A 26675-nucleotide genomic window follows, 5' to 3' on the forward strand; every position below is an offset into this window, starting at 1 on the left:
AAACTATTTTCAATGAAGTACAAAACAAAGACAAGATATTGAATGTTCAAACAGATAAGCATTGTTTTTGGGGTTTTTTTTGGAAATATGTACTCGTTTGGAATTTAATGCCTGCAACATATTCCCAAGAAGATGGGAAAGGGGCATGTTCACTACTCTGCGTCATCATATTTCCGTTTAAAAAGAGTCAATAAGCATTTGGGAACTGAGGTTTATAGTTGGAATTCGTTCCCATTCTTACTGGATGTCCAATCCTAGTTGCTCACCAATCTGAGGTCTCCATTCTTCTGTTTTGCACTTCATAATGTGCGACATGTTTTCAATAGAAGACAGGTCTGGACTGCTGGCAGGCCAGTCTCATAACGTGCACAATGTAGCTTGGCATTGTCTTCCGTAAAAAAGCAGTAACGTCTCTTAAAAACATGTTGCTTGGATGGCAACATGCCCTACCTACGAAAAGTTTGGGCTATTTGGCTTTCAGGTGAAATGTATGGAAAATGTAAAAAGTTGACGCTACTGTGATATCTTATCATGAAAGTAGGACAAATTAAGTGTTGTGAATTTCTCCTCATTGGAGAACAGCAACTTGTGCAATAAGTACTGAAACATTTAACACTTGGACATGTGCATTCAAAAGCTTTGACGTCACATTAAGTTCACCTGTAAAAGTTTACATATAACTTTATGTACCTTTAAATATCAATTTTGCCTGTTAACATGCTGTGGGAACTCACACACCAGGATATCATACATATACACGCCTGTCCGCGCAAACACATACACACAAATTTATGGCAGCAAATGATGTACTTTACTAAGTTTGGAAGTGTTGATATGAAAAAGCAAAATACTGTCCTATTTTATGACACTCTGAGTTGAGTAAAAGTCATGACTTGAAGCATGTTGACATTTGTTCCGGTCCCGACCTGATGTCTTGTCTAATCTGACTCATCTCTTTTCAACAGGAACGAAATGCTGAGAACGCCATTGAGGCGCTAAAAGAGTACGAACCCGAGATGGGTAAGGTGTACCGCATGAACCGTAAGGCTGTGCAGAGAATCAAAGCCAGGGACATCGTTCCAGGAGACATCGTAGAGGTGGCGGGTAAGCCTACCAAACCCTTAGCGAAGCTTATTTACTCTTCCATGTTGCTTTTTCTGAGGTGCAGGTGTGCTTTTGCTCTCAGCAGCTTGCACAGAAACATGTACTCCTGCACCCTTTGATGCCCATTCAAGAGTCTGGAACTATCGTTGGAATATCACACAAACTAGATTACATAAGTCTTTCCCCCATATTCGCAGGTGCCAGAACTACCGTCCAGTTGTGCATGCATGGATGTGTATGTGTGTGTGAGGTTCGGTTTAAGTGGTTGTGGTCTTCCCTTGTGTTTAAGGCCCAGTTTAACTTTCCACAGCTTTCCACTTCCCTTTGCTTTCCATGCTCTCAGTCTCACCACCTGGATGTTTGTCAGGTCCTCACTTCTACACACACACACACACAGACACTCATCCCCCGCTATAAACTCGCCCGTGTGTGGGCAGCCCTATCTAAATGTAGTCGTGGTGTCATTGTGGTTTCAGCATGCATGTACGGCAGACTTCATGTGCAAGCGCATGACCTCCGAAGATGAAGGTGGTCACTTGACCTTTGGCTTTCCCGCTTTTGGGAGCGGAGTCCATTGCCGTTGCATTTCCCCTTTTGTTGCTTGGTGTGGGAGTTTGGGCAGATTTGTGGGAGATCCATACATGAGTGAATGTAAAATACAAGAGATCATCAGGTTTAACTCTAACATGCTGTTGGGAGAAATGTGATTCATTTTTTCCATTTGATAGCAATACAAACACACTACATGTCATTATTTCACCGTGAAATGTGTTTCTTAAAGTGACCTAAAATACTCCAAAAAAGAATATACCGGTACTAACATCCTATCATCTTTTTGTACCAGTTCTACAAAAATTGTATACACTGAGACTGTGCCGAGTTAAATTTGTCCACAAAAATTTATTTGATATGTTGCAGTATGTTTAAAAAAAAAAACAACAAAAAAAAACATGATTGTTGTAATCTTAAAAAAAGTGAAACTGTACATTCCACAAATGTGCGAATGTTTTCTGGGACAGTGTTAGCAATGTTCAAGAGGGAGCTTGAAACAGTTGCGACAACTATCTGTGGTTCCGTCACGTTTGCACAGCTTCCTGCAGAAACATGCACCTGTTGAACGGTAATGGGGGTATCTTTAAACAATGAAATAATAAAACAGCTGTATGTATATATAGAATCCCAGAAAGGTTTGCCATTATCCACCTATCCATCCATGCGTTCCATTTTCAACACCGCTTATCCTGAACAAGGTCACGGAGAGTTGCTTGAGCCTCTCCCAGCTGAATTTGGGCTTATAGAACCTGTGTGGCTAAATGGGAACAATTATATGCCTCCCTTTTGAGTGTTTATGATTATGTAAGCGATAGTGCTTTGGAATTTGGGCTTGTTGCAGCCGGCGTGTTCGTCCGCACATGCGCGTGTATTCAGCAAGACTCGCAGACAAGCTCGCGCAGGTCGCAAAGCATCAAAAGTACTCTGCTCAATTCCTAACACCAACCGCTACCCTCGCTGTAACTGTCAACACTGTACCATCGTCATGACGATGACCCAGACTCACTTTTTGCTCACGCCTTTGTTATGAGAAACCTGGATGCTATTGTGGAGTTTTGAGCTGCGACAGTGTTGTCATTGTTTTAGTTCCCTTATTAAGCCCAATGGAAAAGAGAGAAGTCAGGTTTCGGGTTGAGGAATTGCATTCGATTTTGCTGGCTTTTAAGATGGGTACTCCGGCCAAAACTAAAAATGAAATACTTTACCATATATGAAGATTTGAAATTGTCCATAGGTGTGAATGTTTTGTCCTGGGTTTAGCTGGTGACGGTCATGTGCCCTTGTCTCTTGCTCAAAACCCAGTTCACCCTGCAAACGGACCCGAATGACGACAAGCGGTATAGAAAATGAATTGATTCTGGGTAGAAGGATATTATAATATAGTTCAAATTTCATTCTGAAAATATTTCAGACGAATGAATGAAAGAGGGCGGCCCGGTGGGCCAGTGGTTAGAGTTTCGACCTCACAGTGCAGAGGTACCGAGTTCGATTCCAGCTCCGGCCTTACTGTGTGGAGTTTGCATGTTCACCCCGGGCCTGCGTGGGTTTTCTCCGGGTACTCCGGTTTCCTCCCACATTCTAACAAAACATGCATTACAGGCTGATTGAACACTCAAAGTTGTCCCTAGGTATGAGTGTGAGCACAGATGGTTGTCTGCGTCTCTCTGTGCCCTGCGATTGGCTGGCAACCGGTTCAGGGTGTCCCCCGCCTACTGCCCGAAAACGGCTGCAAAAGGCTCGAGCATGCCCGCGACCCTTGTGACGATAAGCAAATTCGAAAATGAATGGATGTTCAATGGAATCAATTCTTCCCCATTGAGAAATCAAATCACTTCTCGAGAATTTCTTTGTGGGTCCATCATGTTGTGGCAAACGGAAATTTATTTTGTGTTTAATAGCCTGTGTGATGTATATTCACTCTCAGGAAGATAGCTGAGCACTTCATTCTGCCCGAAAGTCCCATTCGAAAACCATCTCACACGAATAGTGCTACATGGGTACATTGACAAAGAAAATAAATCTGCATCATTGAACTTACTTCATTAAACTCCCAGGTTTTTTTCCTCTACCTCAGATTACCCGGAGGTGGTTCCACTGGAACTTGATGTGAGGAGGGTAAAGTAAACTGTATGGAGGTATTGGAAAAGGACACCATTTGACCACAAATGCCTCAGAACAGAAAAAATATATATAATGAATATATTTACATAAGGTTCCACCCCTGCAGTGTACTTGCCCTCTCGTAGGTACTTCGCTGGCAACGCTGACCGCCGTTTTGACACGCTTGCCTTTTTGCGCCTCCATCGGAACTTTCCTTGAGGTTTTTAATGGAGTGAGTGCGGCGGTCTCGGTGTCAGGATTGTGTGAGGGTTTACAGAAGACCTGAAGAGATGGAAACCTGCGCTGCGCTTCTCCCGTTAAACGAGTCGCGCTTACTCTGCCCAGTTTCTTATGCAAGAGTGAGATTCTGACTGTGGGGTAGTGTCAAAAGCAGACGGCAAACTGAGCCACCTGAACTTCTAATTTGTTCTGAGAAAACACTCTCAATGGACACTCTATTAGGCACACTGGCTAATCTCATTAAAGCACAGGTGTCAAAGTCAAGGCCCGGGGGCTAGATCTGGCACCCATATCATTTTATGTGGCCCGCAAAATCAAATCAAGCACGTCAATTTCCACGATGCTTGCTAAAGTCAGAGCCAAAATTTTTATATCGTAATATGTAATCCACAATAACAGTCCTTATGCTTGACTTCTGATTTTAAAACTAGTTATTCATCAATTTGTTGTGCGCCGTCTATGTAATATGTGGAGCAGATTAAACTTTATATGGTTTCCCCAAATTCATAATGGCCCTCCAAGGGAAACCGGAACTACAATGTGGCCCGCGACAAAAATTAATTTGACACCCCTGCATTAAAGCAAATCAAGAGCTGTCTGCATACCCGGACCAACTCGCATGAATCGAATCGTGACAGTGTTGTACATTTTGTGACAGCCAATCGACATGTTATGTTTGTTATTCTACTGTATCAGAGAGATTATTTCCAAAGGTAGATTTCAGAAAGGGAAAGTGTCTGATGGAGGCGAGGGAATCTGAAGGTAGGCGTTCTCTCGCCTGCCCCCGGCCGGCCATTGCGGCCTTGGCCAACTTGAAGCCTGCAGCCGTCTCCCACGCAAACTCAACCCACGTTGCACCCAACACCCTGTCTCCATCTCCCATAGGTGTTACACAGAGAGGCCGGCGGCTCAATGAAGTCCACGTTGTGATAAATGCAATGGCTGCTCATAAGATGTCGGTCATAAACAAGACAAAACAATTGTGCATTTGTAAAATGCATGATTCTTTTTTTAACGGAGATTTTCCATTTCAGTTGGTGACAAGGTTCCAGCCGACATCAGGTTGACCTCTGTTAAGTCCACCACCTTGAGAGTGGATCAATCCATCCTCACAGGTACTCTCAACCATCTCTTTATTCAAATTTGATTTGTATGGATAGATTTGTGTGTTTTTGACTGTAAAATAAAAACTGGAATTTGTCCATTAGGCACAATCAAACACTCCTTCCTCATCATCCATCAAATCTAATCCATTGTTGGAATTAAAACAATTATTCTGACGCCATCTTTTCCACAGGGGAGTCTGTGTCCATCATCAAACACACTGACCCAGTTCCTGACCCCAGAGCTGTGAATCAAGACAAGAAGAACATGTTGTTTTCTGTGAGTGTAACCTCAGAATTATTTACGTTATCATTGATGCCTCTCACCTCAACTTTAAGTCTGTCTTCATGTCGAAAATAACAAAATATGATTATAAAATGGATAATTAATTGATACTAGATTTATTAGTCCCAAAAAGTAGCAATGATTCCAATTTTGAGCTGATCGCTCACAGAGGACAGATTGAAGACTGACATCCGCATCCGTCGTTTGGCGGGGGCTCCCTTTCTCCGGCAGTCAACAAAGCTGCTTGAACTAACAACACCGATTTAAAGTTGTACTTAAAGTGATGCTAATTGCTCCACAAGTGGGATAACGACTTGACATGTAAAAATCCACTCGATTCCTTACACTGGTGTTCAACAAGCAGCAACTTGTAGAAAAAGTGTTGTTTCCAACACGTCCGTGGTGAATCTGACGCTTCCCTGTGTGGATCGTTTTCCTCGAGCACAAGTCTGAATTTCATTCTTCTCTAATGTGAGGTAACCTGTTACCCCCACCCCCCGACCCACCCCACCCCACTCCAGTCTTCCATGAGGTTAAGAGTATTTGGACTGCAATAGCACAATGAGCTCTAGTGTGTACACAACTTGACTCTTTACTATTTCTAATGCATGTTATGTTATAATCTTTCCATTTTCTGATACTATTAATAGTAACTCTGGTTAGGTGTTGTACGAATGTGATTTTATCTTGTGGTAATGGGTACACTTGACCAGTGTTGCCATAGGTAGTTACTTTGAAAAAGTAACTACCGTATTTTCCGCACTATCAGGCGCTTTGGAGTATAAGGTGCACCTTCAATGAATGGCCTATTTTAAAACTGTTTTCATATATAGGGCGCACTGCGTTATAAGGTGTATAGAATAGACGCGACGATAGTGGTTGCGGTTGCTTTATCTATCCATTAGTTGGAGCGACACTAAAGTGAATACAATACAATTCAGCATTATTTATATAGCGCTTTCACAACCGCTTTACAGAACATACGTCCAAGAAATCAGAATATTGATCGGTAAATAAGGCGCATCGACTTAGAAGGCGCACTGTCAGCTTTTTAGAAAACTGAATGCTTTAAGGTGTGCCTTAGTGCAGAAAATACGGTAGTTACCTTGATGATCGATTGATTTTAAATGAACTTAGGGGAGTTACTTTTAGCCGTAGCGCTAATTCCGAATAAGCCGGTATTTCATCAGCGACTCAAGAATAAAGCTAGATGCTCCAAAATAAACATGAATTCTGACTGTAATTTCCCCATTGCGGGACAAATAAAGGGATATCTTATCTTATGTTTGTCTGGTGACTTAAAAATAATCCATGAATGATTATGAGTCATGACTCGATATATATGCCTTTACTGACTGAGTGATATATTAAAATGGACGGCGGCGGGGGTCAACCTTTCACCTACAACCATCTCATTTTCCGCAGGGCACCAATATCGCTGCGGGCCGGGCTATAGGCGTCGTTGTGGCGACCGGAGTTGCCACCGAAATCGGCAAAATCCGCAATCAGATGGCGTCAACAGAACAAGAAAAGACGCCGCTGCAGCAAAAGTTGGATGAGTTCGGCGAGCAGCTCTCCAAGGTCATCTCCCTCATTTGCGTGGCTGTGTGGGTAATCAATATCGGTCACTTTGCGGACCCCGTCCACGGTGGCTCCTGGATGCGGGGAGCAATCTATTACTTTAAGATAGCAGTGGCCTTGGCCGTGGCTGCCATCCCCGAAGGCCTGCCTGCCGTCATCACCACTTGCCTGGCCCTCGGAACCCGTCGCATGGCCAAGAAGAACGCCATCGTGCGGAGTCTGCCCTCAGTGGAGACCCTCGGCTGCACCTCTGTTATCTGCTCTGACAAGACGGGGACCCTCACCACCAACCAAATGTCCGTCTGTAGAGTAAGTTACAATTCCACTTATTGTAATTACACCCCCAAAACTGCTTTTGGTTGATTTGGGGGTTTGCCATTCTAGACCTGGAGTGTTAAACTCATTTTCAGGGGCCACGTCATAGTTGTGGTTCCACACAGACTGCTGTTCTGCCCTTCACAGGCATGGTTATTGCATTTATTTTTACCTAGACCTTGAATTTGAAATTGGACGTCCCGGAAAACGTGACAACCAATTATTTAAGTGTGTAATTATTCTTCAATTCATGCTACACACCCAACATGGCATTTGGTTTGATCTGATTCATGTTCTCCAATTCGCCAGAGACAGTCAGATAATTTAAGAGAGAAGGAACAGTTTGCTCAGAAATCATGTGGGGGGGGGGGGGGATATTCTAAATTATTCATACCAGTGGCCAGAGTTCCTTATTCTTCTTTTGCTGTGTGCTTTATCTTTATTTATTTTCTGGGAGACATGCATATTACAGACAATGGCCGCGTTTATATTCGTTTTGGGATTGTAGGAGACAACCTCTGGTGATACTGCACACCGTTGCCATGACTCAGCTGATCCCACAACACTGTACACATCTATCTGATCGGTTTACCAAAAATCACTTTATCCATTGCATTGGGCACTTAGCCTCACCTTGAACTGCAACATCTTGAGCTTCGCAAGACACCCCCCCCCCCCCCGCAAAACCATTCATTTTGTTTCCACTGAGTACATGTCAGTGGTGGTTGTCTTAAATTGAGTAATATTGAGATTTCTAAAAGCACAAAAAAGGGATTAGCAGCTTTGGCTTAAGTTATTCAAAAGCATATTTATTTATATTATTATTATTTATTTTCTCTGTGGGTGTTGAAACCCTCCAAAGCCCACCAGACAAATACCCCCACTCACAAGATGACGTGGCATGCGCGCGTGTGTGTGTGTGTGTGATTAATGTGTAGCTGCAGGGAGTTCCCTCAAACTTGGCGGATGTGTAGGAGTGACCTCACCGCAAACCTTTAAACCCTCCCAGGCACAGGAAGACTAAGTCCAGCTGACATTGGCAAATATTGACCCGCATCCAGCGAAAGGGGAGGACCTGACAGGGAATAAGGCTGCACGCTAATATACAGTACCGTCTCCCCCACAATATGAGGAACAAATGCAGTTCTGCAAAGTAAAATAAAATTCTGATGCGAAGTATATTGAGGCTCGGATCAAGCTAAATAATGTCACTAAATATTTGGAACAGCTCTCAGTATAATGCAGGGTAATTCGATAATACTGTTAAAAATTTTTATGACATCCTCAAGGAAGCGTTCTCTTCACCTGGTAGTCACTTAGTTTGTTACTATTGAGTCCGCAAAAGCCATGAAAGTGTTTTCCAAGATACTCTGTGGAGGGGAATATTATTTTGAAAAATAATCGAATTCCTCTTTTTTTCTCCTTCAATATTATGAAATAATATGATGAAACTGATCTCACCCTTTCTCAGCACAGTATCACCTTAAAAAAAATATATATATGATCCATCGTTTTCTGATCCATATCCCAAACTCCCTTTTCCCTTTGAGCACATGCAAACCCGAATAGTGGCTACTTGCCCCGTCATCCCCGCGTAAGATGAGATAGGGAGGAGATGAATCCGATCCTGTGCCACGATGACTGAGTCACATTGATCACACTGTGCCTTGTTACCGTGGAGACCACGGCAGATCAGATAGTGAGGGAAAAAGTGGATGGAGGAGCAATCTTATTATATTTCTCAGTCGCTGCTTTGGCTGCACTGGGTGTCCTCTTGTGGAAGTCATTGGGGTCCCCAAATAGCCAGTTGTTGATTTGTTCGCGAGTTGTGGAACTGGGCCTCATAAACCTTTTGTCTGCCGCTTTTAGTTGACCAGACAACTAAGGTGCAATGAGGTCGTTTCTTTTAACATTGAGCCTCTATCTCCTGTGTCAGGACGACCCATAGATCCTCTTGCAATAACATTTCAAAGTCATGAAACTTGGACACAGACATTCATGCCTTCATTGGAACATTTCCACGGTCACCTCCTGACTTTGCCTCCTCGGATAAATGGATACAAATGATTACTTTATAGTGCCCACCCCCCTTTTTCCAGTAAAGTGCAATGCAACAGTCTGCAGGATAGGATGAGAGTGTCTTGATCATGCCATTAAATCAGATCTTCAGTCGAATGAGTGATACTCTCATCTCTAAATGTTTGTTGCTGCTCTGAGCAGTGGTGGAGCTACAGGGTGGCCAGGGGTGGCTAAGGCCACCCGTCGTCACTCTGTAACCAACCCCCCCTGGCTACCCTCATACCTCGAGGAAAATTTTAATATCCGATTTTTCTGCAATTTCTACATGAATGCAGTAGCCTATTGTTAGACCGCTTGATACTCCGCTGCATCTTTTTTTTTAACTGTGTATTTAAATAATAAAATAAATCATCAGAATTCAAACTGTACAAAAATCAGTTTTAAGTCAAGAATATTCAATTCTTATAGTCAATGTCAATCAAAATCATCAATTCACACCACAGCGAGCAAACAACATGGCCGAGAAGGATTTGTTTATCGTACCATCCACAGTCATGGGGTCATGAAATGAAAATGCACACTGATAAAGACGCAAGCGTGGCCACCTCTCAGTGAAGCATTTATTATTAAGTGCAAAATCAATTTTTAGCTTCATCCTGCAGTCTATTGGCATATTTTGGTCATCTCAAACGGTTTCAAACATGTTTTCCAGATTGTGTGTGTGCCTGTGTCCGTGTATCTATGGATTATGTAATCCGTTTTTTTTAAAGAGAAGAGACTGTAATGTTTTCTTGTTCAGTTGATGTATTTAATCCATACAAATCTTCTTGTTTATACATACAACCATACTTGTATTACACATGCGGTGCATCCCGTTGTTTTTCCTGTCAACTGCGAGGATTCAATTCCCATCTAGTGCCCCAATGCGTTGCCAATCAACCTACTTGATGGTTTTAGGGAGTCTGAGGAGTCAAGAAAGTTAGAAACGCAACTAAGGGAAGAGTCTTCAAGTGTCCTATTTTCCTTGACTTGATTTATGTTGCACAAAAGTGTGAGCGTGTGTGGGGGCTGGGGGGTGAGTTGTTGAGTGAGTGAGTGACTGATGAGGCATAACATGATGTGTGACTCCCCCGCTTGTTTGGAAATTGGCAGAGGGTGGAAATCAAAGATGTGAGTAAAGGATTTTTGGGGCCTTCTCCAACAGCAATCAGTCATCCGCAGCGGCGATGTCACACGGCGGATGCACTGCAATCGGCTCGCTGGTTTTGAATTGAAAAAGACAAGCGAGGCCAGGTTTTCGGATTCTCATGGGCAGCCGTCTAGAATTAAGGAGCGGTTGTTTGAGCGCCGCAATTGGCTAGATCTGCGCAAGCTGTCTTCAAGTCCGTGGAATCTGTCATGTCAAAAACTATCCGTTCCTGGACAATGTGTGTTTTTTTTTTCTTCCCCATGGAAAGTAATAGAAATGAAAGAAAATCGATCAAACTGTGAGCGCGAATGGTTGTTTGCATATATGTGCTCTGCGATGGGCTGGCGATCAATCAGTCCTGGTTGCCGAAAGTCTCCTGTGATAGGCTGTAACTCACTGCCGGCAACCCTAAAAAGCACACACGACATGGAAATTGAACGGGCTGATGGATTTGTGTGTCACAAAGTGACAGAAAATTTAGCTCGAAAGAAAGTCACTTTAGTATCCATCTTCCATGCAAATGTACTCAATTTTTTAAATGTGAAGTAGAATTTGCGCACTTTCACTCTCACATAGACAAAGTGAAATGACTTCTTTTGCACTTAGAATTAGATCAATTACATGACAGGTCGGTACTAATCTCGGCTAAGAATAGAAGCGACATGTTTTCGCACGAACACATGAACTGTGACTGCGCTGCTATTTACTTGTTTGTTTTCCCCCTCCCCAGATGTTCGTGGCGGACAAAGTGCAGAATTCCAGCTGCACCTTGCATGAGTTCTCGATAACAGGATCCACATATGCACCTGAAGGGGAAATGTAAGTTTCACATCTTAAATTTAAAAAGAAAAAAAAGTTCTTCTGCAAGAATTCAATTGTGTAGAGTGCATGTCTTTTATCTCGTTATTTCATATCGTGCTTAAAAATTAAAAATTATAATAGCGTCCTGTCCAAAAAAAAAAAACGAAGTGGGGCGTTTTTAAGTGTGTCTGCATGTTGTTTGTTTAGCTGCACAGTTAAGAATGTGATTCCACGTCAACCTGTGGCTTTCATAACAGCACAGCGTGGGAGCGTTGCTAGCAACGGCAAGTCATCAGGCCACCGGCGTCGTCGATCTTGAGAACGCGCGCCGTCCCGCAAATTCCACACCGGCATTGAAACCGTGTTTACATGACAATAGTTTCTCATCCCAACCTTGCTATGCTGAACAGCCGAACGTTTTCCTCATGTCATGAATTTTCATGAGCGCCCGATGTGTGGTGAACTGTAAAGTGTTTCCCCCTTGTGTTGAAATTGAAATTGTGGTCTTTTTTTTTCTTGTCTCTCTCTCTCTAACACTCTCTCTCTCTCTCTCTCTCTCTCTGTCTCTCTCTGTCTCTTTCTCTCTTTCTCTCTCTCTCTCTCTCTGTCTCTCTCTCTGTCTCTCTCTGTCTCTCTCTCTCTCTCTCTCTCTCTCTCTCTCTCTCTCTCTCCCCAGACTGAAAGGAGACCGGTCAGTCCAGTGTGGAGACTATGATGGACTTTTGGAGTTGGCCACTGTGTGTTCCATGTGCAATGACTCTTCATTGGATTACAATGAGGTCATTAAAAGCGCACGCAAAACACACACACACACACATACACACAGCAGTCCTAAATATAGTTCTGTTGCCATACAACTAGGCAACATTGCGTCGTTTTGTTGAGTGTCCTTTTTTTTGTTTTAAGAGCTCGTTTTAGCCCAATCTTGGGCGAAAATTCTTGGAATTGCTTTTCTCACCTCTTTGTCATGGCCACAGTATCTTAGTAACCAGACTGAAGAGAGAGGCCGGGGATAACGCAACTTAAATTGCATGTATCCCCCCTGGCCTAACTGATCCGCGGCTGTTTTGCCGCCACTTTAATATGTTTTAGGTGATGAAATACCTGAGTGGGAGCCTAAGCAGAAAAGAGGAGCAGCTGAGCACCTACGAAGGGGGTAGAGGGGGTGGACGTGGAGTTTTATTGCTTTGTGCTGTCACACAAACAAATGATTGGCCATTAGTACGTCCCCTGGCCTACTTCACTTTTCAGCACCTTTTAAAGAGACTTCACGAGTATGACTCACCACCGGGGTGGGTTTCCTGCAGATCTAAATATTGCCCTTGACAGAATGTCGAGAGCAAAGGGAAATGAGTGACTTGTTGAGTATCCTGCTTTTAGCACGTGTCATTGAGAATGAGGCCTTCGGGAAGGTCATTGTGACCAAAGAAATACATTTTTGCACAACACCGTGCAGCAAATGAGTAACTCGAGTTTAAATTTAATAATTACAAAAACTGTGTTTTTTGCATTGAAATAAGATTGAAAAAGTGGGGGTCGTCTTATATTCGGGGTCTAAACATGATACCCATTCACGACACTAGATGGCGCCAGATATCATTGAAGCGAATGCTGAACTTGAGTCCCCAGGCCAAAGTGAACCCCTCTCAGGAAGAATAAAAATAGCGGTAGCACGAAGAAGAAAATAGCGGTAAGAAAGAAAAGAGAAGAAAATAATAGAAGAGATAACAGAAAATGGAGAAACGTAGCACCGATCTGGAGAAAAGTGGGTCGAAGATCGGCCAGGTTAAGGCAGCTGAGGAGAAGTTATGATGTCATTTACTGAACATTTCAAAAACCAGAAGCCATTCATTTACGAATGTGATTGCACTTTACATATTTAAATGTTCATATATTAAGATTGGAATGAGGCAAAATAGCATGCTTTTTCTCTCAAATATGTTGTTAGAATCATTTGTTTCAGATGTACTGTAATTATTTTCTGTATAAAAATTAACTTGGTGTTCAAAAAGTCTTTTTTTCAAACTTGAGTCTTGAAAAAGAGGGGGTTGTCTTATAATCGGGGCCGTCTAATATTCAGGCCACTACGGTAATTGAACAAATAATTCCCTTCTTTTTCTTCATGAAAGGTGTTTGACATTCTTTGGTCAAAGAATAAAAGCGCTTTCAGCATCCGTCTGTCACATGAGTTCAAATCACGTTACTTTGGGAGAGGCAGCTCTTTCTCATGCAAGTGTTGACTCTGGCTTTTGTTTCCATTCTTCACACTCTTTGAAAAAGAGTAACCAATCTAGCAGTTGATGATTTGGTGGCTGAAAAAAAGATCATGCCTGCTGGAGCCACATAAAAGAATCAGTGCAGTTGATGTAACGTAATTTTGGCGAGTTTGATTCGAGGTGGAGACACATCCTGGGCTCCGTGGACATGTGCAGGGCATGTCATCGTATTTCATTCATAAATATTACAACAGTATATATCGAACCCCCTGAATCATTGCAGACTTTAAAGAGAATGAGAGGAGCCAAATCAAGTTGGCTGTGCTCACACCCACAACGGCACAGAGCGCCTGTTTAAACTGCGCCAAGCCGCGTGCCTCTGCCAAAACACCCACAAAACAAAGTCCAGCTCTCCTATAAATGAGCCCGTGTTTTACCATGACACAATTTACCAAACAAATGGTGATTTGCGTTTCATATTTTCATTCTTCCCAACTGATTAACGTCATAACAAATGCTTGTTAATGCTTCTTTCAGGCCAAAGGCATGTACGAAAAAGTGGGGGAAGCCACAGAGACGGCTCTTACCACCTTGGTGGAAAAGATGAATGTCTTCAAAACGGACCTTTCCGGACTCAGCAAGGTGGAGCGTGCTGGGGCCTGCAACTCGGTGAGCCTCACGAAAGAGTGCAAATGCGCAAACATCAGTGGCAGTGCAAGCTTTGTGGTTTTAACAACACTCTTATCAAAGTCATTTTGACATTTTGAGTTGGAAATGGTACAGATCGAAGTGAGAAAACAATCTGCAGTGATTATTCATTTTACCAGCCGAATTGCCATAAAGAATCGTCCAAATTCTAATACGCTTCTCCTCACGAGGCGTGCTGGAGCTCATCCCAGCTGTCTCCAGTGAAATATAAGGGTCAAAGGTCATTTCTCAGCATTAAGCCTCTTACATTGCAAGGCCGCCAAACGGCCTCATCAGAGCGGGAAAAAAACATTTGGCAGCAAAAAGGATTGGTTTTTGTAACCGAACAAAGAAATCAAGTTGAAAAAAAAATCAATTTTCGTGCCGAAATCGTGTGCACATTTACATAACGAGATGATGCGTGATAATGGCAGTGCAAATATCTTGTGTAACTTCAAATACTTGGCGCACACGCGACATTACACAACGGGCAGGGCGATTCCAGTGTGAAACTATCCCACGTTCTCCGGCAATCAGTTTACAGGTGACTTAGAGCTATGATATTCCCTCTGAACATGTTTCTGGCCATTTCGTTTGCTCAGGACAGGGTGTGTAGAAGTGAAAACTATCAAACTTGTTTCATATTGCCTAAACATCATTTATAAAGTCGACTCTGACTGAGAAGGACATCTAGTGGTCGAACCAGACCTGATACAAAGTACAAGAAAATGATGATGACACTGTTCATGACTTTATGACGTTTGCACTTAGCATTTGCTAACGTGACGAATGTGGTCAGCTCCCTTCATGATGTTGACATTTGTTCGAAAGACGCCTCCTTCTACTGAATCAAACCCTCCAGCTGCCCCCCCCCCCCCAAAAAAAAACTTCACTATGACACTAGCCATGATCTTCCCATGCTTTTTTATTTATTCCTAGGTAATCTGATTTCCTTTCTAATTGCAAACATATTCACGTAAGGTTCATTAAACATTTTAAATCGTTAATAGGTGTGTCGGTATGAAAATGGAAATAATCTATTGATACCTGCCTAGGTCTAAGGCCAACGTCTTTTTTTAAAAATGTATTTATTTATTTTTAATTGCCGTTGTTCCATGTCGCCCGTTGCTCCTTCAGGTGATCAGGCAACTGATGAAGAAGGAGTTCACCCTGGAATTCTCTCGCGATCGCAAGTCCATGTCCGTCTACTGCACGCCTGTCAAGCCAGGCTCTCAGAGCAAGATGTTTATCAAGGCATGGGAGAATCGTACAATTCAAGAATTTCTTTTTCCTTTCTATCACATTCTAATGTCTCTTTTTGCCTGTATAGTCAGTTGTAGTCTTTTTCAACAGGGTGCTCCAGAGAGCGTGATCGAGCGTTGTCAATACATGCGTCTGGGAACCGGGAAGGTGGCACTGACGCCGGCCTTGCGTGAGCAGCTCATGTCCAAGGTCCGTGACTGGGGAACGGGGCGGGACACCCTGCGCTGCTTGGCTCTGGCTACCCGTGACAACCCGCCACGCAAGGAGGACATGGACTTGGAGAATTCCAGCAAGTTTGTGGACTATGAGGTAGGTTGTTATGAAAACTAGACACAACATGGGTAACTTTTCTTGAGCTGAAATTCCATTTACTGTATTAACTCATTCACTCCCAAAGACGTTTTTATACGTCTTTTCAGACTTTGTTCAGAATTGGCTGGTACTGAATGAGTTGTGATCTGAAAACATTTTTTGCCCCCCCTCGTCACATGTTTCACTTGACTTGCTGCTAGGCGGAGTCATAACCGCCCATATGCAAATGAAAACACATGCGAGATGACATCACCACATCTTGAAACTAATACTCGTTCCCCCCCCCCCCCCCCCCCCCCAACTTGTTTCGTTTTAGTTAAGCCTCACATTCATCGGCTGTGTGGGCATGCTAGACCCGCCGAGAAACGAGGTGATAGGCTCGGTGAAACTCTGCAATGAAGCAGGTATTCGTGTGATCATGATCACGGGGGACAACAAGGGCACAGCGGTGGCCATCTGCAGGCGCATCGGCATCTTCGGCGAGAAGGAGGACGTGGCGGGAAAGGCCTACACCGGCCGCGAGTTTGATGATCTTTCACCGGAAGCCCAGAAAGAGGCTGTGAAACACGCACGATGTTTCGCACGAGTGGAGCCGGCTCACAAGTCCAAGATTGTTGGCTACCTGCAGTCCTTTGAGGAAATCACCGCCATGGTGAGCACAATCAAGAATCATTGAATCATTTTTTCCAGGTGAAAAGTATTTATTTTGACAAAAGTTGTGAAACACAAACGTGATGGGGTTTGTCCGACTTTCTGTAGCCTGCTGCTTTTTGTAGCATCTACAATGTTATGGTGCCGTCCTCGGGGAGTACCACCTATTAAAAAGTAGCACATACACTACAATAAGGACTTTTTCTGGATGATAATGAATTAATTATCATATCTTTTTTTTAAAAAATAAAACACTGTCCAATGCCGTAAGACTACGTAATAACGCGGCTTGTTGACAGCCGTAATCAGTTTTTCATGTCATTATTTTATTCTGGCCTAGTCGTGTTTTTCATCCACATTCATTTTCCAATCCGCTTATCCTCACAAGGGTCGAGGGGGGAGCTGGGGCCTATCTCAGCGGTCTTCGGGCAGTAGGCGGGGGATGCCCTAAACCGGTTGCCAGCCAATCGCAGGGCACACGGAGACAAACAACCATCCGCGCTCACACTCACACCGAGGGACAATTTAGAGTGTTCAATCAGCCTGCATGTTTTTGGAATGTGGGAGGAAACTGGAATACCCACGCAGTCATGGGAAGAACATGCACACTCCATACAGGAAAGCCTGAGCCGGGATCGAACTGCACTGTGAGGTCAACGCGCTCACCACTGGACCCCCGGGCCACCCTTTCACAAATGTCAACTGTAATTTGAACTACGGCATTCGCGCTCAAGATTTTGATTGACCATGGTGGACAAAACCGAGTCAAATCAATCAATCTTGTTTCGGTCTTGAATTAAACAGACCCCGACGAGAAAGATCACAAAATGCTGGAGGATGTCCATTGTTGATATTTGATTAGCTGCGTCACATTTCTCTCGCTCTGGTCATGCGAGTATGATGTCACACTGTTTACAGAAGCTGCTACCCCGCCCGCATTCCACTTTATCTGATATATGCTGTATTTATCTGATAGTTGTACTATGTATGGTATGTCTCATGCGATTCATCCTTCCTTTCAAAATATATAAAAGGATAAAGGGCATGTTTCAGTCCTCCCCTGCAGCCGCTGTCTTCTATCAGACGCTGTCATCTTTTACGCGCTCTGCTGCTTCCTTTCTGTCTCAGCAGCAGTATGATGCATTGTAGGTTGCGCTACGGGCCACCTCTCCCCGCTGCTTCCTAAATGATTGTTAAATCAACGCTTTTTCTCATCACAGACCGGAGATGGCGTGAACGATGCCCCCGCCCTGAAGAAAGCCGAGATCGGCATCGCAATGGGCTCGGGTACAGCGGTGGCCAAATCAGCCTCCGAGATGGTACTCTCTGATGATAATTTCTCCACCATTGTGTCTGCTGTGGAGGAGGGCCGGGCCATCTACAACAACATGAAGCAGTTCATCAGATACCTCATTTCCTCCAATGTGGGCGAAGTCGTGTGGTGAGGAAGAGCGACGTGCTGAGATACCGCAGTCATTTTTCATTCTTCTCAATGTTTACGTCCGTTCCCCCGCAGCATCTTCTTAACCGCCATTCTGGGTCTCCCTGAGGCTCTGATACCAGTCCAGTTGTTGTGGGTCAATCTGGTGACCGATGGTCTGCCTGCCACCGCTCTAGGCTTTAACCCCCCTGACCTGGACATCATGGACAAACCTCCACGTAATCCCAAAGAACCTCTCATCTCAGGATGGCTTTTCTTCCGCTACTTGGCCATTGGAGGTACTTACTGAAATAGTTGTAGCTTTTCTCCACAGCTCACTTTAAAAGAAAACCGTTTTTTCCCCTTTTTTGACAATTTAGCACAGTTTCCAGATGATTGTAGCAATATTTTGTCAAAATGCACCAAGCACAGTTTATACACCATTTTTTCAAATATCAACCAGTTTTAGAGGCGGGTTATCTCATTTAAATGAGCAGCCCTCATTCCCGCCCTGTTTTCTGCTGGGCCAAGTGCAAGTCTGGCATTTATTGCAATGAAGCGGCAACCCATGTGCAAAGAAGTGTCCCGAATAGCAATGAAAAGATTTTAACTTGTGGTGTCAGCAGTTCATACACAAGACTGTGTATGTGGTGCAGGGACACGCTGGCAAATACGGAAACCCTCTCCTACCTGTAACGCTGTGTAAACTTAAAATTTGCAAATGAATTTTTCAAGAATGGAATCGTGACAACTGCTGTACATTTTTTGTATGTCTTAGGCTATGTGGGTCTGGGGACCGTGAGTGCCGCCACATGGTGGTACCTGTTTGATGAAGAAGGGCCACAAGTGTCTTTTTATCAGCTGGTGAGTCCCAAATTGATTCTCTCTCCACAGTATTTGCAATGTTGAACACGACGGATTCCCATTTCCCCCATTCTGTACAGTCTAGTGGCATAGCATGAACTACCTACCAATCAGTCAAGCAGTCACACTCTCAACAGCCAGTCCTGTAGGGAGTTTGTTTTGTCTCTCTCGGGCTGCTCTCGAAGGCAATCCAGAAGTTTCAACCAAAAAAGGATGAGTTGGCAGGTGTAACAATTCATGACTCTTTAAAAAAAAAAAAGTTTTTTTCAGGGACAGCGGTGACTGTAGTGGACAGTTTATCATGTTCTCAGGTTACAGGGTGCATGAAAGGGTTAATGCAAAAAGCGTACCGCTGGCAAAAAAAAGCTGAAATATCACATCGCTTTTCACAGAATTATATATGAGTTCATAAAACCTTTGTCATTTATAATGAATAATGTCATTTATTCATGTCATTTCCTGGTATATCGTTTAGTGTGGCAGCAATGCGCTTCCTCTTGATAGGTGAAGAGCTCTGCTACCTTATGATGGTTGAATCCTTTCTTTGGTCGCTACAAACCCATTTCAGAAGACTTCAGTACGCATACTGATAACGATGTCCTCCACAGTGCTCAGCATCTGTAAAATCTCACCACATGTCAAGCCAAGCATCAAGCTATATTCTTGTTCCCGTATTTTCCCACTAAAAAGCGCACCTAAAAGCCTTCCATTTTCTTAAAAGCTCACAGCGCTTTAAAATCTGATGCGCCTTGTGTATGGTCATCACGGAAACATTTCGACCCCCAAAATGGCTCCTTGCTTGAGACATGCTGACAACGCAGATTTCAAACTTAAGGCGATCGGTTACGCAGTTGAACATGGACATAAACAAGTTTTACTGACATTTGATCGTTCTGTTGGTGTTACCTTGAGCGTAACTTAATCTTGTGGATGCATCGTAGATTGCGTCTTATAATGTATGAAAAAAATAACAAAACAGTCCATTCATTGAAGGTGCGCCTCATAATCCAGTGCGCCTTTTAATGTGGAAAATATGGTTCATTCTCTTATCATTTAGTGTTTGTTGTTCTAATAGAAAAATATCTAGTCTGATCTATTGGAATGCAGAATTTTATCTCATCAGAATTTTTTTTATGCCCTGTGTCACAATCCTTCCTGCTGGGGTGGAATGTTCCCCTGTGTTCTTGGCAACACATCAGCTTGTTAGCCAGACATTCATACCTGCAGAGCTCACCTGAAGCTTGTTATCCAGTCACCTTAGAAACAGCCTCTACTTCAGCCTTGCCAGATCATCTTCTTGTCATTAGTCTTTCCAGTGTTCGCTTACACATTTACTGCAGTTTTTTTGATCTTCTTTATACCTGGAGAAAGCAGTGCGCCATAATCACCGTGTGTAGTGGGGATGAGCTGCGGCCGACCTCGATTCGGGGCATTGTGAGTTGGTGGGGAGTAGATAAGATCCGCTCGACATTCGTAAAGGATCTGTGGGCCTGTCTTGGTCAAAACACCTCTCGAACATTGCATTGGCATCAGGGACAGTCCCTCTGACTGTGGTGGTGTTCGCTCTTTTTGCAAGAAAGAGAGGACGAAGGATGTGTGTGCCAACTACAGGACGATAAGCATAACCCAATCTTAGGGTGAAAATCTAAGAGTTGCTCAGGATAGGGCTACTGCTACTGCGCATCAAGACGAGCCCGATGAAGTGGCTTTGGTATTTCATTACCTCCTGAATACCTCCCTTTGCTCCATGAGGAGGCTCCGGTGGACTACCTTGGACACGCTCGAGAGACTACTGTATCTCTCTGGCCTGCGAATGCCTCTGGATCCATACCAGAAAGGGCTTGATGAAGTGGCTAGGGATAGAAAAGTCTGGGCTCCCCTCCTTGGCTACTGCCTCCGAAAACAAATCCTTGAAAAGCAGAAGAAATGGGTCGAAGGGTGGATGGATCAAATACATGTGAGCACAAAAATATAAACTGCACCAATATGGTAGATCAAGACAAGCCAGATGAAGTGGCTTCGATATTTCATTTAGATGCCTCATGGATACCTCCCTTTGCTCCACGAGGAGGCTCCGGTGGACTACCTTGGACACACTCGAGAAACTACTGTATCTCTCTGGATTGAGAATGCCTCTGTATCCCTACCAGAAAGGGCTTGACGAAGTGGCTAGGGAGAGAAAAGTCTGGGCTCCCCTGCTTGGCAACTGCCTCCGAAAACCAACCCTGGAAAAGCAGAAGAAATGGGTCGAAGGGTGGATGGATCAAATACATGTGAACACGAAAATATAAACTGCACCAATATGGTGGATCAAGACAAACCCGATGAGGTGGCTTCGGTATTTCATCTTGATGCCTCCGGGACACCTCCCTTTGTGCTCTTAGGAGACTCCGGTGGACTACGCTCGAGAAACTACTGGATCTCTCTGGCCTAAGAATGCCTCTGGAGCCCTACCGGAAAGGACTGGACGAAGTGGCTAGGGAGAGAAGTCTGGGCTCCCCTGCTTAGCAGCTACCGCCGAAAACGAAAAAAAGTCGTTAGTGGGTTCTTGTTTGACTTGAGCAACAAGGGCAAACAGGTCCTCCATTGCATCAGCGCACGCACACGTTCTTGAGCTTGTATGCGTCTGTCCCCGCAGCGACACTTCATGCAGTGCACTGAGGAGAACCCAGTGTTTCAGGGAATCGATTGTGAGGTGTTTGAATCCCGCTACCCCACCACCATGGCCCTCTCCGTACTGGTTACCATTGAAATGTTCAATGCGCTCAACAGGTCAGTCATCGTCTCCTTGAAATGTCACACTTAAATGTCAACTGTCACGTGGCTGTAATTGAAGAGACGCCTTCATCCGGCATGACACCACTTCTTTGAGAAAGCCTTACACACTTGCCAGAGGGATAACCGCATAATTTTCATGCCAGAACAACACACGCATACAATGACCTTAACAACTTGAATGAAAGATAAGACTGAGTATAAAGGGTGTTTTCTTTTCCACTCTCCACAGAAACAAGACCCGCTGTCTTATTTAGAAAGAGTTTTTTGGGGAAAAAATGAGTTCAAAATAATAGGCTGCCTAATGCATGTCTTCCTAGTATAAGACAGTCTGAAAAATGAATACAAATAAATTAATTGGTACTGGAAGAAATTTCTTAACCACAAGATTGTGTAAGTAAAGGCGCGTTTTCCATGTAATTGCCCTAATCCGTTCCAAGCTCCCCCAAATTCAGACATAGATGTTTTGTAAAGCATAAAAATGCATCAAAACATGTAACAAACACATGTTGCAATTAGATTATTGCACAATAAATGAGAGTTGTGCATAATGTAAAAAAAAAAAGGACGATTCATAGACACATATCTATTTATCTATCTACACACGTAAATTCATACCCTCTTAGCCAATGGGAGACCAGGAAGATGCCAGGTAATAGCCAATGGCACAGCAGCTATAAGTATGTTCCGTTCAGGAAACTCAGAACTACGAAGAGCAGACCGTTCTGTATTTTTACCTTTCATATCTTGAAATTTCTTTCGTAACAAGAGGCAATATTTTCCTGTTGAGGCTTTTCATAACTTGACAATTTCATATGAAGAGATAGTACCAGTGTAACTCGATTTCAATTTACAAAATAAAATCTTTCAGCATTGTAAGAAGAGGCATAGATTTCAATGTGTAGCCTGACTCTCGAGTTATCCGCATATTCTGACCAAAACCACTTTCTCTCCCGACAGTTTGTCCGAGAACCAGTCCCTTCTGCGAATGCCTCCCTGGGTCAATATTTGGTTACTGGGAGCCATTGTCCTTTCTCTCTCCCTCCACTTCTTAATCCTTTATGTTGAGCCTATGCCAGTAAGTACATCTTTGGGGAAGTTGGTGTTCTCGTCTGGTGGCGTCACACGATTTTTGTCTCAATGAAATGCCTAAACTCACTTCAACAGGCACATTAGTTTCCTCTGCACAGTGATATCAAAAGGATGCCTGACTGGTCTAAAGCTTCTTGGTTCAATTTAACACGCTGAACCGCAAATATGTTGCGGTTGTACAGTGCAAATGTCCACCAATGATCACATCGTAAAACAGTCAATGGGAGAGAAAGATGCAGTCGGAAGAATGATACATGAAACTTTGTGGAGGTGTGGCACATGGTTCACAGATAAAGCTAATAAAAATAAGCAAAAATAAAATCAATAAGCAAAGAGTAAACAGTACTGTATTGACAAAACCACAAAACCTATGATGACCTTCGACATTTTGACTATTAAACTATTTTGCAATCTTTTCTATAATGTTCACAGTAATAACCATGGCCAAACTTTCTGGAAGCAAATTATTCAATGCAGAAACTTGTGTCTATCACCTTTCCTCAGCTGATGGTATATTTATCCAAGTCTTCCGTTGCTTTTATCATTCAGCTGATCTTCCAGGTGACCCCTCTGCGTTGGTCTCAGTGGACCGTGGTCCTGAAAATTTCAATCCCCGTCATCCTCCTGGATGAGGCACTAAAATATATTTCCAGGCATTACCTTGAAGGTATTTTTCCAATTTTTTTTCCAATTTATTGTATTACATCAAGTGATGATTTCGTGAGCCTCGAGCAAGTCACGTCTGTCTGAAAGCCGTTTAATGTTCTTACCGGGATGTTTAAATCAAGTACAATTTCATCCTTTCACTGACTTTCCTTTTTTTTTCTTCCTCTGCATTTCTAATGCAGCCTAAATTCTTATCTTCCCTTCTATGGAAAGGTACAACCCCTCCTAGTACCGCTTTACTCTTCGTTATGACGACTGCAAACTGCTCATCATCTGACTTAAAATAACTTTTCTTTTTTCCTCGCTCTGGCAGGTGATGATGAGAGGAAGTACCGGAGGAAATGGCAGCAGAATTAAGTCGTCTCCCTCCAACGCGCTCACAGTTAGACACAGGCTTTCCTTCTTCCCTTTTACAAGCAACAACCCCCTACTCATCATTCCGTGTCGGATGAACCACCACTACAGTCAAGAGGCGTGCCTGAGGAAAAACAAACAAACAAAAAAAAGCTGCTGCAATCTTTGGCTTGAATGTGAGCGAATGCCGGAAAAAAAACATGTGTGCAGTGACTTTTTTTTTTTCCCAGTGGAATGAAGATTGATAATGCAAGGTGGGTGGGGTGAGGTGTTAAAAGCAGGAAAATAAGCCCTAAACTCTGAAATGGCGTGTGGAAAAATGTGGCTCTTGGGCTGCTGTTTGTGTGTCGGGTCACTGTCGAGAACTACCGAACCTGTGCGTCTTTGTGTCCGCGTGCGCGTCCCGCGATAATCTGGTAGTACTGCCCGAGCTTCTGCAAATCACTTTTCTAGAAGTAGTGTGATGTATCTCTTGATCTCAAGGTCATCACAGGAAAGCTTTCCTGGTCACTCTTCATCTCTTCCCCCTCAACACAGAGCTCAGCTGTCTTGAGCTTGCGCCACTTTTTTTCCGGTGCTTTATTTGCGGGCCCACCTTCAAAACTCGGCGAGAAAAAATCTAGTTAGATGATAAAAGCTAAAAGGTCAAACTGCAGTAAAACCTGTGTATTAGTTGTGTCTTTGTCATTTGGCTCTTTTAATTAATAATAATTCTGTCTGTTTGTGTGTGTGTGTAAATGCGCGATAACCTTGACAGCTGACATTCTCTCAACTTTTTTTTTTTAATGCATAAGCTCAACTGGTCCATGTTTCAATATTTTTGGCGATGTTTTTTTTTTTTTTGCTTTCTCTGAAAAGAACTGAATGGGAACAGGTTGTCGGAGGACATCGTCCGCGATACCTTTTTGTGATTCTTGCCGTCTTTCCGTGTCTGTGTTGCAACCCCTCGGTGACACTCGAAGCTTACTGGCACTTCACTCTAAGCTTATTCTATGAGAGCGTTGTTCGAAGTTCAGAACTGTGAGGTCCTGTCAATCAAATCAAATGAGTGGATTTGTTTCGGAAACGTTGTCGTATTTTAACATTCAGCTCCTTCGTAGAGAACAAGGCAAAAAGGAAAACATTGACAAGTTGGATATTTGCATTCAAAGGTTTCGGGAAGATTACATGAAATGCAGCTGTCAAGATTATTGGGCACTTTTAGTTCATCCTGTTCATCGCTAACAGTTTTCGGAGTGGTGTGGCCCGTAATCTGGTTGACGTTTCAGGCTCTGAGTTGAACGTATTGGACAATATAAGTTCAAGAATGGCAAGTAGACAGCTTGATTGCCTCAAAAGTACGTATTGAATCACACCAGGCCTTATACAGCCCCACTGCAACTCCACTTGGACCAAGTGGTGAAAATGAATGTCTTAGGAGCCCTTAATGATGTTTCTGCCCACCGCGACCATTCCTGTGTTCCCCTAAAAGTCAAATGTTGATCATGAGGTTCAAAAGCTTTTGCCGCGTGTGCTTGGTGCGCTACTCTTTCGCTTCTCCTATGTTCTCAAGTCTTTTAGAAACTCAAAGGGTCCATGTTTTAGATAATTCAATAATGTATTTGAAAGAACACGCACGGTTGAGATTGTGTCTTTTAGCTCTAAATTATTGGTTTCGTGTCGGGTCCGGAAGCTCTGTGGACTGGGTCACAGTGGTTGGCTGCATGTTTGTTTCATTTTTTTTTTCCTTCATCTCTTTGCTCCACTTGCCGAACACGCACCCAGAAAAAAAATTGCCGAAAACGGTGCAAGTGTTCCTAATGAATTTGTTTCGATCTCTTAAAAAATCAATCAATCAAATAAAAAATAAAATAAAATCTTTTGAACACCAAGAAGAGAAAGTGTGCTCGGAACCACATGCTCCGATGTCCTGGTTTTCCCATCGTTCGCCAACCTCTGGCCACCGGGCCCCATCGAGGTCTATAAATGTTTATTTACTACTGAATCCTCAATTCTGTACAGAAGATGAATATATGATTGCATGGAATCATGTTACTGTAATAATAACCTATACAGTATATCGATTGTTTGGGGAGTATCAATGAAAGTACCCCCCCCCCCCCCCTTTTTTTTTTGGCACTTCTTTGGATTTTGTAGAATAGAGAGTTTTTTCTTGATCCTTTTTTGTTTGGCTTTTACATTTGAGTTTTTGTGTGGTGACTGTGTGAGAAGCATACAATGTCAAGTTTGAGAATCATTACGCTGATTGATTGACAATGACGGTGATCGTTTCAGTTTGTCGGTGTGACAACGATCGAGAATTCGTGTAAACGCTGGTTGACGATGAGCAAGAAGCAGTCAAGGATTCTGGGTAGTTAAATTGTGTGGCTGTACAGTGAAGGGCTTGGTGTAGATATAAGCAGGCTCTGGAGACGAATGGCCCATCCTGAGAAATTGAACTCATTGATGGGACCGCCATCATGGTGCACCGACCATCTCAGATAACCTTGTTGTCTCACAGTAGTGTGGCGATCATGTTCATATCCATAACAAGTCACAATTTAAATCGATAAAAGTCTCGAGAGCCTGACTTTCAACTGAAAAACGGAAAAAGATTGTCTGTATTGCCTTGTTAATATTGATTGTGGTCACATAATTTTTATAAATAACGAAGACGTGGAAATAAAGATTATTTATCTTATTTATTCTGAGCTTCTATTTTGTTTTTACTTTTTGCAGGTTACATATGAAAAGAAAATTAACTTTTTAATTGTTTGTATACAAATAGTAGGTGCTTTCGCACCCATGAAATGTGAAATTACAAAACCAAGTCTCACTAAAATTGGATTCTGTAAAATACAATTTGAAATGAAAATGAAAGATATATACTCCATGTACGTGAATATGCATATGAACATATGTGCAATGTACCTGGCCATGGAACAGAAGCCAATTGTCCTCCCTTAAAAAGTCAAAGGCACAGATAAAATGTGTTGTATTTCCGACACCGTTCACCTAATTTGGATGTAAACACCCATTAAAGCTCAGAGTCTGCACTTAAATCACATCTCGATTGTTTCATTCCAAATCCATTGCCGTTTTATGA

At 43.1% G+C, this 26675-nt stretch overlaps 1 protein-coding gene across 3 annotated transcripts in view; it reads left to right on the top strand.

The window, feature by feature from the left end:
- The window catches only part of atp2a3 (ATPase sarcoplasmic/endoplasmic reticulum Ca2+ transporting 3), a 46488-nt gene extending 20218 nt beyond the window's left edge, over window positions 1–26270 (top strand). The window contains exons 5-21 of one of the 3 annotated variants that reach the window (XM_052047750.1): window positions 966–1104; window positions 5031–5111; window positions 5294–5379; window positions 6811–7275; window positions 11220–11308; window positions 11967–12069; window positions 14044–14175; window positions 15331–15765; window positions 16085–16420; window positions 17640–17860; window positions 17936–18138; window positions 18618–18703; window positions 21342–21475; window positions 22439–22556; window positions 23120–23237; window positions 23419–23449; window positions 23550–26270. In XM_052047750.1, the coding sequence (XP_051903710.1) occupies window positions 966–1104; window positions 5031–5111; window positions 5294–5379; window positions 6811–7275; window positions 11220–11308; window positions 11967–12069; window positions 14044–14175; window positions 15331–15765; window positions 16085–16420; window positions 17640–17860; window positions 17936–18138; window positions 18618–18703; window positions 21342–21475; window positions 22439–22556; window positions 23120–23237; window positions 23419–23423 (2751 nt within the window). In that variant the 3' untranslated portion in view covers window positions 23424–23449; window positions 23550–26270. The remainder of the gene's footprint in view (window positions 1–965; window positions 1105–5030; window positions 5112–5293; window positions 5380–6810; window positions 7276–11219; window positions 11309–11966; window positions 12070–14043; window positions 14176–15330; window positions 15766–16084; window positions 16421–17639; window positions 17861–17935; window positions 18139–18617; window positions 18704–21341; window positions 21476–22438; window positions 22557–23119; window positions 23238–23418; window positions 23450–23549) is intronic. The other 2 variants (XM_052047751.1, XM_052047749.1) reach the window with 2 other exon arrangements.
- Window positions 26271–26675: the final 405 nt, after the last annotated feature.

This window comes from Hippocampus zosterae, chromosome 16 (genome assembly GCF_025434085.1).
Source record: "Hippocampus zosterae strain Florida chromosome 16, ASM2543408v3, whole genome shotgun sequence".
NCBI classification, from domain to species: domain Eukaryota; kingdom Metazoa; phylum Chordata; class Actinopteri; order Syngnathiformes; family Syngnathidae; genus Hippocampus; species Hippocampus zosterae.